At 37.8% G+C, this 16,664-nt stretch overlaps 1 protein-coding gene across 2 annotated transcripts in view; it reads right to left on the reverse strand.

Moving 5' to 3' along the window:
* USP24 (ubiquitin specific peptidase 24) overlaps window positions 1-16,664 on the reverse strand; it is a 129,229-nt gene that overhangs the window by 15,500 nt on the left and 97,065 nt on the right. For both annotated transcript variants that reach the window (XM_019742818.2, XM_019742816.2), the window contains exons 48-59: window positions 16,375-16,494; window positions 15,751-15,971; window positions 15,280-15,404; window positions 14,071-14,212; window positions 13,444-13,594; window positions 12,384-12,479; window positions 11,634-11,737; window positions 9,976-10,089; window positions 5,965-6,061; window positions 3,553-3,669; window positions 3,019-3,111; window positions 1,337-1,439 (exon numbers count right to left, since the gene is read on the reverse strand). In XM_019742818.2, coding sequence (XP_019598377.2) covers window positions 1,337-1,439; window positions 3,019-3,111; window positions 3,553-3,669; window positions 5,965-6,061; window positions 9,976-10,089; window positions 11,634-11,737; window positions 12,384-12,479; window positions 13,444-13,594; window positions 14,071-14,212; window positions 15,280-15,404; window positions 15,751-15,971; window positions 16,375-16,494 — 1,483 coding nt within the window. The remainder of the gene's footprint in view (window positions 1-1,336; window positions 1,440-3,018; window positions 3,112-3,552; window positions 3,670-5,964; window positions 6,062-9,975; window positions 10,090-11,633; window positions 11,738-12,383; window positions 12,480-13,443; window positions 13,595-14,070; window positions 14,213-15,279; window positions 15,405-15,750; window positions 15,972-16,374; window positions 16,495-16,664) is intronic.

The raw sequence follows: 16,664 nt of genomic DNA on the forward strand, positions 1-16,664 counted from the left end.
TCATACTGTAATTTTCTTTCTTCTTCTTCTTTTTTTTTAAGTGTGATTTTCCAGGACCCATCAGCTTTAAGTCAAGTAGTTGTTTCAATCTAGTTGTGGAGGGCACAGATCACAGTGGCCCATGTGGGGATCGAATTGGCAACCTTGTTAAGAGCACGGCGCTCTAACAAATGTAGCTAACCAGCCACCCCCTGTAATTTTCTTTTACGAACTGTCTTTTTAGATGAATGAACTCAGATTTAGAAGCAAACTCTACCTCACAACCATCCAAGTGCTCCCCCAATGTCCCTTTAGAGAGTCAATAAGCATTTCAAGATCAGAGTGATGTGCAGTGATTTTTATCTAGTTTCCTGTATTCAGATCTCACTGGTCAGAGGACACTAAAACCTACTACAGCCTCTGGGGTCAGAGGCTTGCATTCACATAGCGGTTGCTATGCCACTTACTAGCTGTGAGACTTATGGGAGTTATTAAACCTCTCTCTTAGTTTCCTCTTTTATAGAAGGGTCTACTATCCCCCTCTTAGGTTTGTTGAGGGGATTATAAACACAACGAATAAACTTAAAGCACCACGGAAAGGCACAGAACACAGAAAACACTCAATACTTTTCAGTTGCTTTGTTGTATTATTATTGCAATTGTTGGTGACGTCATGACCAGGCCTAGAAACAGTATAAAAACATAACATACACAAAAACAAACACCCAAAAACACAGCGCACACACACAGGTTAGAACAGTGAATAACAATAAAGGACAGTTTGTGTTTTTGTTATATTAAATGAGGACCGAAATATTGGTTCTAGGTGACAAGGTAGGAAATGCTACCAAGTACATCTAATATTCAAATACATTTCAATGTCTTAATTTACATCTGAATCCCCTCTGTTTTTATAAAGTACTTTAACCTTAATCTTCAGTGTACCTGGGGGGTTATTTTTAAAACTCCCATTTTGTATTGAGGATCAGAAAGGTCAGGTTGCTTGGTCAAGTTCACAGCTAGGAGACTCCCACCCCTTGGGTATTTTACCATTAGATCAGTTGTGTCAATTATGGTAATGAATGAAGTCCAAATTAGCCTTAATTATAGAGTGTTTTTTTTCCCAAACACTTACTACCCCTCCTTCAAGTAAATGCCTTTCTCTTGAGAAAAGCTAGTAAAATAAGGTGAAATTTCACATGAATTAAAACAAAAATTTTAAGTGCTCCTCAAATATCAAACAGCCAAATGAGAAATAAGTAATATCCTTTTCATTGCTAACATTATTACTCTCGTGCATTATTGACAAGTTCGGTATCTCTTCATTTTTCTGCATTAACGGTATGTTAAAGCTTACCAACATTCCTTTGGGAAGAGACATCTGAATGCAAAACAAGTAAAGCCACTGTATTATGAAGATTCCCAAATTCTCGTGCTTGTGCCGAACTCCATCGACGTATCTGTTGTCAAAGAACATAAAGTGGACGTTTGTGTTTTACTTAGAAATAACATGAAGACGAAGGGAAAGGATGTGCTGATTCATGATATTTTGGGCCACAATTACTTCTCAATGTTTGACAGTAAAAGAGGTCAAAGTATAAAAAGCCACAGGTTTTAAGCTACCTTAAGAGAGTTTTTCCCCTTAGACTATTAACTCCGATTCTAAAACAAATCCATTCATGTATTGAGTTCAGGTAGTGAGTTCTTAGCACGTGTCAGGTAATCTCCCTGTACGTCAGTGTAATGGGGAAAACCCATGCGGCCGGAGAAGTGGGGGCCTGGCCCTGCCCTGCTGCTCACTGTGCTGTGTGGATGTGGGCGAGTTCTTTCCTGTAACACTGCCGGACCGCCTTGCATAACGGCAGCCACAACCTACCTGTGCTGCCCGCTGTGAGGTTGTGAGGACCAAATGCCAACTTACAAGTGAAAATGTTCGCAATGCTATATGCTCCATAAATGCAAAACAATACTGATTATGTGTGAAGCTGAATTAGTGAATTTAAATCAATCGTCATTGTCAATGGAGTCCCTGAGGTGGAAGAGCTTGAAGTGAACAATGGATATTGTAAATCTCCACATAATATCCCTACACAGAGCAGGCCACGGTGTCAGTCCTTGCTTTTTAACTCTGAAAAGTCCTCGCAGCATGGTGGTCGGCAGGAAGCTGAGAGGAGGCCTGAGCAGCAAGTCTGTTTCCCCTAACAAAGGAAAAATTTTCCTGTGTGATGCATCACATACAAGGGAAACCAGAGCTGGTTCTGAATCCTGGTTCCATGCTTCAGCTTGTGACCTTGAACAAGTAAGTCACTTAACTTCTCTGTGCTGTAACTCAGAATGGGGATGAAACTGCCTATTTTACTGAATTGTGAGTATCAGAGGTATAGCATACAGTGACCAGTTGTGTCTGGCACACAACAGGCACTCCACTCCATAAATAGTATTTATGATTATTGCATATTCACCTTTTGTGTATTTTAAATCTATCAAACAAAAGAAATGTACGTGTAATGGATGGGAGAAACACACCAACATAGACACTTGAAACAGGAGAGTCATTTTCATATATCTAACCATACTATTATTACAAAACAACTTCCCTTTCATTTTCTGAATATGAATTGCAGTGTATCTGCAGCAACATCCTTCAGTGTGTAACAGTACAATTGCCCAGTTGAATCTGGGCTTATTATCAGCACCCCAGAAGTAACCATCACCCAAACAGCTTTGCTCACAGTCCCAGAGAGCAAGTGGAAGACTCAATGCCACCATTCCTTGCAGGTGTTCGAATCTGCCCTGTCAGAGCCCATCCTTCCTATGACACTTCACATTTTGACTGATACTCCAGTTAGTTATTTCCATGGGTTATTACTAGGAAATACTACAAGAAAGCTGTAAAAATAATTGAAATATAAAGAATTTTAAAGTCTACATAGTACCAGTACCTGGACTACAATGAAATGAAAAATACGTCTCACCCACAGAGAAACAAAGTGGCTATGAAAACCATGGCCATTCACTGGCTGCCAGAGTAGGCATTACCTGATTGTTCTGCCGATTGGCCCCCAGCAGAAAGCTGATCATGTGTCGCAGAGCTGAATGCCTCAGAAGAAGGTCTCCCGCCCTAAGACCTTGCTGTCACAAGATATTGAGAATGACAAATTATATTCCTATCCAGACAAAAATTAGTTTTAAAAACACAGTTACATGAGAAGTTTTAAGGAGTCAGTAAGTTTTTAAATGCTATAATTTACATATAGAAAGTATCTGTTAAAAATCAAATTAAAAAAACTCTTGAGTTCCAACAGCCTCCCAGTGCTTCATAATGGCTACAAAACATGGAATTACACACTAGTTTTAATGCAGACTTCTGCTATCAATAAGTAAGTACAATGACCTGTATCCGAATTCTTGTAAGTAATATGATCCATGAATGAAGGTTTTTAAGAAGAAACAGTCATAAAACCATATCCTATAGATCCTATATTGACCAGTCTATATTCTTTCCATGTACAAAATTCCTTTAGACTATCAATCTGCTGTATTAGGAAAAGATATTTTTAAAAAATCATTTACCTTTTGTACAAAAGTGTTGAACAGGAAAAAGTACTGAGCACAGTTTTTACAATTTTCTGGGACATCTTTATCCAACAGAACAAGCAGTACCTCCAGTAACTGGTGAAGGCTTTTTAACTGGTTAGAGGAAAAATGAAATTACATGAAGAAAAATGTAAGACAGACATTTGTAACAGGATTAATTTGAAGTATGTCATCATAAGAACAAAAAGAAAGTCTGGTTCACACACAATCCAGTCTTAGATTCAGATGGATTTATGCTTTGGAGAGCAAAAACAATGATCAATTTTACCTTCCAGGGAAGACTGGTACTATAGAAATAATTAAAAGGAAAGCCTGGTTTTGTTTCCTAGATTTCAGAGTCAAGGGCATGATTCTACTGCCTATTGAGCACATTTTCTGCAGAGCCAATTTCTCTGTCTCTTAAAAAAAAAAGCGGGGGTGGGGGGTTAGAGGGAACATATTTCTGAACCCCTCCCTCCACTATGCTACTTCTTCACATAGTCACAGATGCAAAGAATAAAAAACACAGACACAGGCATAGGGGCTAGAAATCAAGCCAATGGAGCAAATGGAGAGCAACAGCCTGACAGAATGACAACGGCAATATCGACTCAACTGTGAACTTACTTGAAAGCCCGCTGACGCCTCATGGAAAGCTTTGAAAAACATTTTATTTGTTTAGAAACCATTTTGGTTATCACATTGCTTCTTCTTTCCCTCCCACCCCAACTGTTTTTGGACAAGTCCCTAGAAATTCACCTGTGATGATCTGAAAATTAAGAGCAGGCTTACTACTCTTGTTAGTTTATTTCTTCCAGAGATGGTGTTTATAGGCTTTTAAAATACTCCCATTCAGCCTGTCACACCCATTATAAATACAGTAAAATCTAACATTTATACAGCACTTCATTTTCAAAGTACTTTACAATACAAAGTGGGTGACAAGAGGCACCATTTCCATTATGGGGGCAAAACTGACAGAAAGTAGAATTTACTGAGGCAAATTGCGTCCTCCACATCTTCCCTTTCCATCACCTGTATGCTGCCTCGGGAGTAGGGAGACTGCACTCATTCAGCCTTTTTTTGTCTGGGTTGGTACATGGGAGGAAGGAGGAGAAGAAGAAGGTCCTCAAGTTAAATATCTCAGGAAACTTCCACAGGGGTATTTCAGAGCAACGGTATCCAAACTGTCCTAAGCAGCTCCCAATGACCTATTTTATATCTTCTTCTGCATCCAGATAAGGTTTCGTTTGGAAAATGGTTCTGCAGTTTAAGCTGATTAAAAACCATGGCCATAGAGTAAACCTCAGCTTCTTTATGATTCCTGAAATTGACAAGGCAGTTTTCTTCTAGGTCCTTCCTATGGGTCACAGGCTACCTCCTGTTCCTTCTGGCCTGAGCAGAGCTCCTGAGGCTTTCTGGTCTAGCGATGCACCTGACTCAGGCCATGTGGAAGGAACAAAATGCTCGGGTGCAAATGCTATATCCGGATTAAACATCTCCTTTAAAGGACTTGCTCAAGGTTGCATTCCAAAGTCAACAACTGAATTTGAAGCAGCAATTCCTAGAATTTGCATTTAGTTTATTGAGACGCAATGCCTCCAGCCAATGTTTATAAGGAGCCAATTAGTTCTGAAAATAAATAACATTTTTCAAAGTTTTCCATGTAGTGTCAGCTGTTTAAAACAGCAAAGGTGGGAAATAACTGCTGTATTTTCTAGCACTTAAAAACACATTGAATAATCAGACTTACAATATATGTCAATTATTTCCCTGAGTCTTAAAATCTTTGGGGATTGAGGATGGTAATAAATACCATGATTTGTTTTGGTGTATGTGAAATTGTGAACCAGAAAATATGTTATAGAAAATAAGATTAGGAGAAAAAGAAATTCAGAGGAGCAGGAACAGGTTAGTGAATAATGGAGACCAATGAAGGAACTGTTTTGGGCAACGCCCTTGGGTGACTGACATTCTTTGGTCTGGTTGACAACTGAAGGTTTATGTCATAAAAATAACTCATGAGGAAAGAGACAAAGCCAGGGGTGGCTCAAAATGTCTGTGGATCTAGATTTAGAGTCTCTAGGCCCAGGTTAGTCTCAGTTCAGGGAGAGCTAATACAAATTCTTGAGAGAAGACTTTGAAAAGGGATGGTTTTAGAGAGGAAATTCTGAAGCAGACCAAAGCAGACCTGAATTCCTGGCCTACCTTGGTGGTTTCTGGGATATGAGGAAGAAAAGTCAGAATGCCTTCTACCCGGGCATTTATCAGAAAGCTGGTTCACAGAAAGTGCATTTTATGTGGCAAAATTACCAGATTCCAACCATAGGCTCTCTTTCTTATTATGTGCAATTTAAAACAGTTAGTAAAAACAGAATGTATAAATAAAAATTTAAAAATGAGACTGACCTTATCCTGATAAAACAAGGCACTGTCTAGGGTTTTCTCCAGAATGGTGGCCACAGCAATTCGTACTTCTCTCACATTGCACTCCAACAAGAATATCCTAAAATAGAAAAGTGTGGTGTAAAAAAGCAGGACAGATTTCTATAAGTCAACCTTCCCAACATGGGTCCCACCTGCTATGCAAGAAACAAGATGACTCCAGATGTTTAGTTTAAGTTTACTGAGAGCATAGCCACCTCACAGGCCACCATGAAGAAGGAAGGCCAAACAGGAAAACAAGACCCCTAAACACTGAAAAATGGAGTTTTTTTCCTTCTTCTTTCTCTAAAATGAGTATCTGTATAAATTTGGACTTAAAGAGACATGAAAGCAAAGAACCTAGAATTTTATAAATTCTGTTCACTCAGGAGCAGCTCTCCCTAGCACCCCTTCAATTTCTCAGAATAAGGTATTAATTAAAGTTCTGAGTCAAGATAGCACCTCCTAATTGCCCTGTGCATCTATATTTCTATCTTTTTACTTTCCTTTCCTCAACCCTTATTACTTAGTCCTCATAGAAGCTTTGGAGGCTGAAAAGGTCTTGCTTCCTTCCTTTCTATGATGACGATGGTTACAGCAGTTAAGGTTTATCAGGCACTTCCATTATATCTGGCATTTCTAATGTTACAGTCAGATACTACACTATGTACTACAAATGCATCATGTAAATCAATCCTTTACACAACCAGTGGGTAGAACAGGCAGCCTCAGATGTGGGGGAGGGCATGGTCAGGCAGAAATATCTGCTCTCTGGGGCTGTTGTGACATAACCCTAATGTAAGTTGAGGTATCTATTTCTTTATAGGACATTCTTATTATTCCATGAGGATATAAATACAACATAATTTTGAGGACCCAAGTCTTCCTTTAGATGACAGCAGTGAAAGTGGCTCTGGTCTCTGAGTGCAGTATTTGCATTTCCTTCCTCTGCTCCCAAGAGTATGCCAGTAACTGTCCTCTTTCTCTCAATAGAAAGCAGAAAGTGGATCGCTTCTCGGTCTTTTGGCTAAGATCAAGTGTAGAAAGAAGAAAGTGGAGCTTTCTGAGGTCGATTCATTCCTGCTCACTCCATGTCAGTGTGAATGCTATGTTTTAACTACCTAATCTGAACCAGACAGATAAAACTGTGTTCAAAATCTACCAAGATTCCAAAAAAGGAGGTGGTGGGGAAAAGGAAGGATTATAGAATGCTATATGTGGAGCTTGTTTGGATCCTGATTTGTACAAACATTTTTTATGCAAACACATAAAGTAACATTTTTGAGGAAAATGAATATAAACTGGGTATAGGATGGTATGAAGGAATTATTATTTTTGTTTAGTGTGACAATGGTGCTTAAGTTATTTTTTAAAAAAACTTTACCTGTTAGAGACACATGCTGAAAATTTTGTAGTGAAATTATATGATGCCTGAAATCTACTCTTTCAGATTAGATACTTCAGAGGAAAACAAAGCACGCATGTGAGTATGTGTGTGGGAGTTGGGACAGACACACAAGATTGGCCAAGTGTGGACAACCTGAGCTGGAGAATGGGTACAGTGGTTCATTATTCTGTCTACTTTGGTGTATGTTTAAAAATTTCCACAAAAAAAGATTTTTAAAAGTACCCTTTATGTTAGTAATTTTAATTCCTTTAGATCAACTTGCAAGCAATATTTACTAATTTAATTTTTTACAATTATAATTACCTTTAAAAATTGCCTTAAAAAAGGATGACACTGAGGGGCTGGCCTGAGAGGCAACACCCTCTTCACATTTACAGCTACTAAAATATTAGTACAGTATATGTTTATTGTTTAGCTGTAACAATGATAATCTATCTTAAAAGTCCTAAAGAAGTAATAAGACAAAGAATATTAATTCCTGAAGAATACGAAATCGTAGGAATTGATACTGATGAGTGATTGAGCTTTATAAAGAAAGACTAAATATAATAAACTCTACCAGGAAAAATTTAGATTAGGTGATTCATTGGGATTCCTTACCATCAGGAATTCTAAGAAATCAAAAATACTATTACTAATACCAAAGAAATTACTGAGCTTCTCTGAGGATATTTAAAAGCAAGCCCATTTGGATGTAACGGAATGAATATTTGCCATGTTCCTCCAAATTGGATGATTCTATGACATTCTACTGCCTAACACAATACTCAGGAGTCCTTCCAATGGGAAGATATTTTGGAATTCAGCTGGAAAAATGGGTAAAAGGTTATCTTTAATGCAAACTCTGAAGGGACAGGCAATGTTTATGTTCTCTCTTTCTGAACTACCTGCATGTATGCACAAACACTGGAGTCTTACTGTTTGCCAGGATCTCCGTGCACAGTAGGGAACAAAACTGACATAGCTTCTGCCTTCAAGAAGCTGAAATTTAGTGAGGGAGATGGGTAAAACAACAGAGCAGATGAACAGGGCAGCCTGGGTGATTAGGAGTGAACAGCCTCTCTGACAGCTGAAGGATGAGAAGGCTACGCAAAGAGTGGAAGGGAGAATGTTCCAGCTAGAGGGAATATCAGGCTCAAGGGTTTTAGGCAGAAAAAAAGCTTAGTGTGTTGAAGGAATCAACCAGTCAGTGAATGATAAGCATGCAGGAAAGCGAAACAAGGGAAATCTGGAAGGACAGACAAAGATCATATTCAAGCAAGGCCTTGTGGGTTATGGTGAGGATTTTGGATTTTATGATGAATGCGATGGGAATCCACTGAAGAATTTTAAAGCAGAGAAGTAACATGATCTGATTTGTTTTAAAAAGAACACTTTTGTTGCTGTATGAAGTAGAGGAAGGAGAGGTAGAGATACCACGCAGGCAAATAAACAAATGTCTGAAGCTTGGACCTAGAGGTGAAGGGGATATTGGATCAAGAGCTTCAGTGACATTTCTAAGTTGCCACAAGACTCTGGATCTCCCCATGGGAAGGAACTTGCATTTCTGAATTCCCTATTATTGTCTGTTTTAAGGTGACAGATACCAAAGTATATCTGTACGCTCACAGAAGGGACCCAGTAGAAAATTCTGGAAAGTAATGATGCAGGAATGAGAGTTGATAATTAAAGGGCCAACTTCCTTGAGAAGGTTTGCTCATGTAGAGAGATTCATTTTGAGAGGAGAGAAGACAGTTCCTCCATGATAAGGAAGGAATGAAGAAGACGAAACAGCGTCTGGTAGGTGTGCAATTTGTGATGGGGGATGGGGTCTGCTCATCTGTTAATCTTACTTTCTCAGTGAAGTCTGAGGCAAGGTCATTAGCTAGAAGTGGGGTAAGCGGGCCTGGCATGTCTGAGGAGTGAGAAGGTACAGCTGAGGCAGGGAGAAGGAAGAGCCCACTGTGGATAAAGGAGACTGGCCAGAGAGATCGAGGCGCTTGTCGGGGCCTCCATATGAACGCTGAACTCCCTGAGGATAGAGAATGACTGGGAGTAAGATGTAAAAACATTCACAGTGATTGGAGCATATCAAATCTAAAAAGCAAAATTTAAAAAAAATTATAGGTACATAGGAAACATACTCTTGTAGATATTATACTATCATCTTTTTGAAAATACTTTAGCCAGAATCCAAACACAGTTGGACAATATGGTGGTATTACTGTGTAGTAACCTAGGATTATTGACCTCTTGACCTTGCCACCAGACTGTGAGTCCCTGAGGGAAGAGACTTCTGTTTGGAATCTCCTGAGTCACAGCAGGGTTTCAGGACATGCTTGCCTGTGACCACTTGGTTATCTGCACACATGCTCTCCTTACATTCAATGAACACCCTGTCTGAATCTAATCCAACAGACATGGTTTTGGAAATGATTTTGATGTGATCTGAATAATTTCGTTACTGCTTCCTTAGTGAAGACAGTTTAAAATTGATTCCAATCAGAAAAATAATTTCAAGCTGAAATAAGAAGAGCTACAAGAAACTTGAGTTCCAAATCACTAGAAGAGACACAAATTTCTTTTAATTAAAAGATCTTGACACTTACTTTATCAATTCTCGTCCTTCAGAACTAATAAAATATTCAACTAGCCACTGACAAGCATCAAAACTTTTTGAAAGTAATGCTTCAATAGTGGCAATCCATTCTTCAGTGTCAACCCTTTAAAAACAGCAAAGAAAATGATGTTAGGAGTAGGACCCCAGCAATTAACCCCATGGAGCATCGATCCAGTTAAGAAATTTTCATTTGGGGGTGTGTGGAAGGTAAGTTAAGTGTTCAGTGCTGCTGACGCCCATGGCTCCACACACCCAGAAGCCAGGGCTTTGCATTCGCCCGTCCGTGTGGTGTGACTCATCCTCCCGTCCCCCTGTAAACAAACTTAAGTCTTAGACTTGAACTTCTATCTTCTACAGCTTCTTCAAAAAACTTCAATTGCAAAAAACGCCTGAACATTTTGTTTTGCTTAATTTTCATTCACAAAATGCCTACTTTCAATACTTCCATACTTTATTGTTACAATTATTAATATGCTGTTTTATGGAATAAAAATATTTGGACAGAAAAAAGGTTCAATGACTATACTATCCATGCCTTTATACCACCCCTTCTAGTCCCTCTCTCCCCAAAATAGTAAATATAAACAAAATTGAAATAGTGTGTGCAGTGTGTGGACAGCTTGAGCAAATTTCACAATTAAAAAATAACCAAATAAATTTCCTTAGTCAATCCTATGCTAGACATTACAAGAAACACATTATTTCTTCTTTTTCAATCAATTAATAAAGACTGATATCACTTAATATATCTTTGATTATTACATATAAAAATGAAATGACATTATATTTGTTTTCATCTCAGGTTTCTTCATTGCAAAATCTTTCCAAAAACCTCTCCATACTTGGAGAAGCTCACTGCTAGTGAGAGAGAAAAGACTGAGAATTTCCAGGTCTTCTAACTGTAACTGGTCTCCTTAACCTGAGTCTCCCTTGCTCCAGGTATATCTTACAAACCCACGCACAACCATCTTCACTCTTCACTCACTTATTCATCATAGAACAGCTATTTACCCAGAGCCTATAAATGTGTCAAGCACCTTTCCAGGTAAAAACCAATGATGAATAATATGCAATCAAAGTGGAGAGTTTCTATGGCATCACTCTGAACATACAGCCCCCTGTTCAAAAACCCTCCATGATCTCCCACTGAACAAAGCCCAAACTCCCTTCCCTGGCACTCACGGCACTCAGTGATCTCATTCAAACCCAACATTCAGTCTCAGCTCAAGTGAGTTCCTTAAATGTACAAATAAAACAGTAGTCCTTTACGGTTCCTTAGGCAAGCCTTGCCCATTACTCAAGCTTTTCCCTTCCACACAGAATACCTGTTTCTCTACTTTTGCCTTTCCAAGTCCTCTGAGAATATGGATGTCTTTAATGCCTACTCAATCCCCATATCTGGATACGATTTTCCAAAGATGTACAGCATTTATGCCTTGCATCCCATTACTGCTTTGTTTAATCTCTCTCTCCTACTGGATTAGAAATTCCTTAAAGATAGGAGCCATGTCTTAATCATCTGAAAATATTAGGTAGTTGTCATCAACTACCTAAAAAAATGTCTTGAAAAGCTAAATTTATAAATCCAACTTTAACTGAATTAATCAGTGCTTTTTGCCACAACAATCAAAACATATCACTTCTTACCTGAGTTTTTTCTTTGTCCGCAGATAAGTTTGAAAAAGGAATTGAATGGCAAGTTGTAAGCTCACTTTTGCCATGCAAGGATAGTATGGATGCTTTAATTTAGTCTGAGAGAGAGGAAAAAAAAAGAGAGGATATTTTTCATAGAAGTTTTATTGATTATTACACATTGTTATGACAAAATACTAATAAGAAAAGTCCAGCCAGTTCATTATAGAAAATGTTCTAGTTAAACTTTAGAAAAGGTTAATAAAGACATATTCTTCATTTCTTTTATGAAGCCCTCTCAAAGTTGAGTCTTTAAACCACAGGATGTTAAGTAATCTATTAATAGATTAAGAAAATTTTCCCCTTAGCAGATTATAATCATGGTAGACAAGAAAGAGAAATACTTGGAAGTTAATCTTGAGTCTGGTAATGTCTGATTACAAATTAGGAAAAAATTAATCTCCACAAAGCCCAATATGCACTGACATCACTTCATGGCTACTCGTAGATTTGTTACCAAATTTAAACAAGAGCACTTAAAAAAGCCAGTACGTGGAAACCCACACCCATTCACAATCTGCATCATACATTCTGAACACTGCCTGAATTTTATTATCAGCCAATAAGTGACACATTTGTGGAAATTTTCTTTTTCCATCTAATCTAAATGTTAATTGAGAGTGAGCATGAGTCACTGAATGTTTAGCTGAGTGATATTTAACTATAATTCTTTATTTCTTTAGTAATAATTCAGTTAGCACTTACAGCATTCAATGAAGCTAGAGATAAAACAAAACTGAAATAATCACTACTGTACACATCTCTATTCTTCATAAACTTGAGGTTTTCATCTCTCACCATCTACAAGAGAAAATTAATAATTATTTTTTAAAAAGGGGTAAAACATTTAACATGTGGAAGACATTTTAGTGACACCTTAGGTAAAAAGGGTTTATAGAAACCCGCTCTCAAACTTTGAATTTTTAAAAAGGAGAGAAGAAAATCTTCCTTTCAAATATAAGACGCTGTAAAAAGGTGAATTATTATTCATTAAAGCAAACACTTTTGGGAAATTTAGGAAAACTACCATGTGAAGGACAACTGAATTTTAACCTATTATTTTGGCTAGGAAGGGACAGACAGACCTTTCTCAAGTACAACTAACTCCACGCTTTCCTTGTACCAGATGGCTTCATTTTCTTTCTCTTAATGAAAGGTTCCACATTTTTCTTAAATTCTCTGGTTCTGGTTATTCAGCTTTTGATTAATGTATAAAGTCTGGACTGGGTAGTCAGACAGTTTGAATTTAAATCCTGGCTCTGTGACATAGGCAGGTCATTTCTGCTTCTCTGAGTCTCATTTTTTTTCCATCTGAAAATGGAAATAAAACCTGCTACTTCACATGAGTGTTTTAAGAATTAGAGATTTGTGTAAAGCATGCAGCACAAAATAGGTGTTCAATAATGAATGGTCATCATTACCATATTAGTTTAGCCCCAGGTTATGAACCTTAACTTATTTTTCTCTCCAAGTACAGTAAGTTAATTTCAGCAGTGTGCTCCTTTCCTGCCCACTCCCTTCCCTGTTTCTCTGCAGCTGTCACAGTCACACAGCAGGTCAGTGACGGTGCTGCTCAATCTTGAGTCTGCAGCCATATCTGTGACGCGGTACGTGAAAGATTCATGCCACAAGGCGGGTAAGACGATGTGGCACTAGAGGTATAGCTAAGTCCACAAGAAGGCTGGCGGCAGTACTTCTGGATGTGCAAGATAGAGTCTGACACTTATACGGATTTCTTCCTTAGAATTTTTTATACATTTCTTACCTGGTATATTCGAACAGGCATTTTTTCCACAAACAGTCCTTTCTTCTCGCCTTTTTTAACCAGCTTGGTTAGAATAGAGAGCCGGTCATTGTTAGGTCTATGGGGCCGAGGTGATGACTGAGGTGAAATTTCTGGTGAAGATGGTGCTGACCTAAGAGACAGAATCAGAAAACTATCTGTCTCGTATAAAGTGGCTGCTGTTTCAGTTGTTGCTATAACCTTACATACCTACATAAACAGGGTACTAGACTTAAAAATAGATTGCATACTTTCCTGATTCAATATATTAAATGCAAATTCACAGAGAATAGGATTAAAAAACACTTTCTGACAGTGCTGGCATAGTACTCACTGTACTTTGAACATAAGGTATATTCAATAAATGCTCAGATTAAAAAAAATTCAGTTCTAGAATGAAATAACTTATATGGCTTTTTCTAAATACAAAATAACTTCTTGCCAAGAAATAATGACCAAGTAGTAATAAAAGGAAAAGGATAGAGTGATTGACTTATTTTCTTTTTAGACTCTCTTTATCTTAGCGAATTACCTTTAAATCCCAAAGAGTATAGATTACAATATCACCTACTGAAATCGCACAGCAAATTACACAGAAAAGAAACTCACAGAGAGAGATCCTCAGCTTCCTGCCGAACAACGCTGACTCGACTTTTCTTTGGTAACACTGGGGAGTTCTGATCAGATACTCTTTGGTAGAAGAGCATATAGGCATTCCAGTATCTTCGGCGAACATCAGTATATGGGTTTGCTTTATAACAAGACATTAAGAAAGAAGTCTTTGTAAACAAAAAGTTTTCTTGTCTTGACAATCTAAAACAAAGGACCCATAAATTCAGCAAGTAACTACTTATTAAATTTGTTAAATGCAGGATGTAAGTAAACTGTGTGTCTTTTTAAAGCACTGCACAGAAGTACTCATAAGGTGATATAGATGGGCAGGGAGTAAGGGAGTTTGCCAGTAACAGGGTAAAGGCAAGAAGGTAAATATTCCTAGGCAAGTCTAAATATAATCAAAAGGCAAGTAGCGTTTCAAAATAATCTCTGTGGCACAGGATGTGATTCTACTTGGCCTCACTTACCCATTTCTGGATAGAACAGCCAAATCTAGGTCAATTTTGGCAATGATACTATATTCAACCATTAAAGGTTACTACCATTAGATGCATGACTACCATGATATGGTATCAAAATACAGTGAATCTAATATAGCGAGAAATTTTAAAATGCCCCCAGAATATTTCAAAATCAGGTTTCAGAAATGCTAAGGTCTCTGTGAAATGTTTGTTCTTCAAATAGCAAATTCTGGATGGGTTTTGTGATGTATTTTTTCTTATATTTTTGTCTCTTGGGGGTGGGGGTTTTGGAAAGATTCCTTTGTTTGCCACACTGAGTAATAAATATGGTTTTAAAAACACAGGTGCTAGAAATGTCTTCTCTAATTAATCAACCTCTATATAAGTGAAAAGGAAATTTGAAAATTTTAGTGGCCAACTACCTCTTTTGAACTTTTTTTAAGGTTGAAATTTTGCTTTCATTAGTTTCTCTTTGATTTTCATTTCTTCCACTTAACTTACTCCCAACCCTGTTCCCTTACCCTAGGCTGTTGTAAGGAATTATTTAAAAAAATTTGTGTAATCAGCTTGCACATTTTCACTCTGGCTATCAGAGTTCATGGGTCTATATATAGCTAGAGCAGCAGTATGTAAAAAGAATAAAATTCATTCTATTTTTATGCAAAGAATACTGCTTCCAATTTGATAGAAGATTATAAATTAAAAAAAAAATCATGGAAAATAGCCATTTGTAAATACTTACTTTGATCATAAACTTTTGGTCTATATTCTCCTCCAAAGCATTCATACTCCAGGGTCTCATCATTTAGGTCAAATTCTTCTATAACTGTGTCATTAAATTTATACCACTTTCCTTTTCCACATCCCCTAGAGCCCAGAGATGAAACAACAATTTTAAGGTTAAAAAACAAACATCCCCATCCCCAGCATTTCTCTCTTTGTATTGTCTACAAATACAGCAGGTGATTACATTTGAGAACACCTAGGAAAAATTTAGTAACAGTTATTTTAATTTCTAAAACAACTTTTCAAATTGAAGGGGTAAAAACAGTTACAATAAGTTTTAAAAATCCAATATGAAATAAGATCAGAGAGCAATGCAAAAGCTTCTTTACACCATAATAAGTGTGGGTGATAAGGTGGGGCAGGGGGAGCAGAGGAGAGACTACTGGGGGGGGGGGCAGAGTGAGGGTCTGGGGAGAGAAGCCCTTACCGCCTATCCTTGATAAAGGAATAGTAGTGGCCCGCGTGTGCCTGCCCACTGTGTACAATGACGCCGACAAGTTCATAGTTTTCTGTGAGGGCAACTTTTTTTCGTGGGGATCCTCCACCTCCCTGATCCATACTTCGCCCATTTTCACCAACTTCAGCAGATGAATCTTGGCGAGCCATTCCTGAAACTGTGTAAGGCTCCATGTTTAACATCCAGGGAAACTATTTGAAAGCAAAAAAAAACACATTGATGTGAATCAGTAACACATACTGCCATACCCAATTAATTGAAGCGGGGACTGTCACCTCTCCAACTTAAGTACAAAATCTCAGGGTGGCTCACAAGTCTGGGAAAGTATAAGAAACCTCTTGTTTGAACATTAAGGAAAGCATTTTATGTCACAGCTAACACTAGCATGCCTTCTAGAAAGGAGGGTTATTGTTTACTGGTAACACTATATAGTTCCACAAGTAATAGCTGCTTAAGACAACGGGCTGCGAACTCCTCAGAATGCTGACATCATAGCCTTTCATAGTTTAAATGAAATCGGAAAATATGAAAAGGAAACAGTGAGAAGGGACTAAGGTAGTAATAATTATAGAACTTTTAGGAAAAAGAAATTACCCTTATCTGTTCATCGTATTTAATGGAGCGTCCACTCTCCCAGTCAAATCCAAATCTCATTAGGTGAATGACCAAGACACTAGGCAAAGACTTAATACATGTCCTTTTCACTGTTATTCTCTAAAGAAAAGCAAAACCAAATTATCTCCTTGGAAAAAATAAAGCAGTCATGTAATTAATACAAAGGTCATAGATTTCTAGAGGCCTTCCCATCCACGAGAATATAAGTAATGACATAGTCTAACAGAAGTAACAACAGGAGCTTAGTGTTGATCTTACATTAAATCTAA

The sequence above is a fragment of the Rhinolophus sinicus genome, linkage group LG06 (assembly GCF_036562045.2).
Source record: "Rhinolophus sinicus isolate RSC01 linkage group LG06, ASM3656204v1, whole genome shotgun sequence".
NCBI classification, from domain to species: domain Eukaryota; kingdom Metazoa; phylum Chordata; class Mammalia; order Chiroptera; family Rhinolophidae; genus Rhinolophus; species Rhinolophus sinicus.